The sequence below is a fragment of the Manacus vitellinus genome, unplaced genomic scaffold, assembly GCF_001715985.3.
Source record: "Manacus vitellinus isolate BGI_N305 unplaced genomic scaffold, ASM171598v3 scaffold_210_pilon, whole genome shotgun sequence".
Taxonomy (NCBI): Eukaryota; Metazoa; Chordata; class Aves; order Passeriformes; family Pipridae; genus Manacus; species Manacus vitellinus.
The window spans coordinates 5370-6646 of record NW_021939480.1 but is presented as its reverse complement, the minus strand read 5'-3'; the positions used below and the strand labels follow the sequence as shown (position 1 = coordinate 6646).

Here is a 1277-nt window from a genome sequence, read left to right as displayed (position 1 = left end):
GTTATCCTGGATTTCTGGATCGGTGGAATGGAGTGTTCAGCGACGCCACGGCCCTGAGAATTCCCAAAGGAAAAAAGCAGCGTTATCCCGGAATTCAGGATCAGCGGAATGGTGTGTTAAGAGAGGTCATGGCCCTGAGCATTCCCAGCGGGAAAAATCAGCGTTATCCCAGAATTCCGGATGTGGAACAGCGAGTTCATCGAGGTCACGGCCCGGAGCATTCCCGGCAGGAAAAATGAGTGTTATTCCGGAATTTGGGATCAGGGATACAGAGAGTTCAGCGAGGCCACGGCCCTGAGCATTCCCAGCGGGAATAATCAGCCTTATCCCGGAATTCCCGAGCCCCTGGAACGCGGGGACCCACCTGACCCTGTCGGGGTGGAAGAGGGCCATGTTCCAAACCACGGCCCCGCCCCAGTCGTGGCCCACCAGCACCGCCTGCGGAATTCCCTGCGGGAAAAGGCACGTCAGGGACACCCCCCATTCCCAGAGAACCCGCCCGGGATGGGCAGCGGGAGCTGGGAGGGAATTCCCAGACCTGGCAACGGGAAGGAGCTCGGGAACACCAACATTGGCTTTTTTCCCATCTTTTTTTGCCATTTTTTCCATCTTTTTTTGCCTTTTTTTCCATCTTTTTTCGCCTTTTCTCTCCCTCACTCCCTGATTTTTTAGGGGTTTTTTTCCTCCTTTTCCCCCTTTCCTTGTTTTTCTTCTTCCCTTGTTTTTTTCCCCTTTTCCCCCTTTCCTTGTTTTCCCCACTTTTCCCATTCCATTTTTCCCCCCTTTTCCCCCTTTCCTTGTTTTTTTCTCCTTTTCCTCCTTGTTTTTTTCCTGCTTTCCTTGTTTTTTCCCCTTTTCTCGTTTTCTCCTCCTTTTTCTTCTTTCCTTGTTTTTATTCTCCTTTCCTTGGTTTTTCCTCCTTTTCCCCCTTTCCTTGTTTTTTTTCCCCTTTTCCCCCTTTCCTTGTTTTTTTCCCCTTTTCCCCCTTTCCTTCTTCTTTTCCCCTGTTTCTCCTTTCCTTGTTTTTTTTCTCCTTTCCCTATTTTTTCTCCTTTTCCCCCTTTCCTTGAATTTTTCCCCTTTTCCTCCTTTCCTTGTTTTTCTTTTCCTTTCCCTGTTTTTTCTCCTTTTCCCCTTTCCTTGTTTTATTCCCCCTTTCCTTGTTTTTCCCACTTTTCCCATTCCATTTTTTCCCCTTTTGTCCCTTTCCTTGTTTTTTCCTCCTTTCCCCCCTTTCCTTGTTTTTCTTTTCCTTTCCTTGTTTTTCCTCCTTTTCC

At 48.1% G+C, this 1277-nt stretch overlaps 1 protein-coding gene across 1 annotated transcript in view; it reads right to left on the bottom strand.

Moving 5' to 3' along the window:
- The window catches only part of LOC108643826 (bifunctional epoxide hydrolase 2-like), a gene marked incomplete at its 5' end in the record, with an annotated part of 12290 nt that overhangs the window by 5647 nt on the left and 5366 nt on the right, over positions 1-1277 (bottom strand). The window contains one exon of the mRNA XM_029959620.1: positions 150-538. Within this exon, the coding sequence (XP_029815480.1) occupies positions 150-538 (389 nt within the window). The remainder of the gene's footprint in view (positions 1-149; positions 539-1277) is intronic.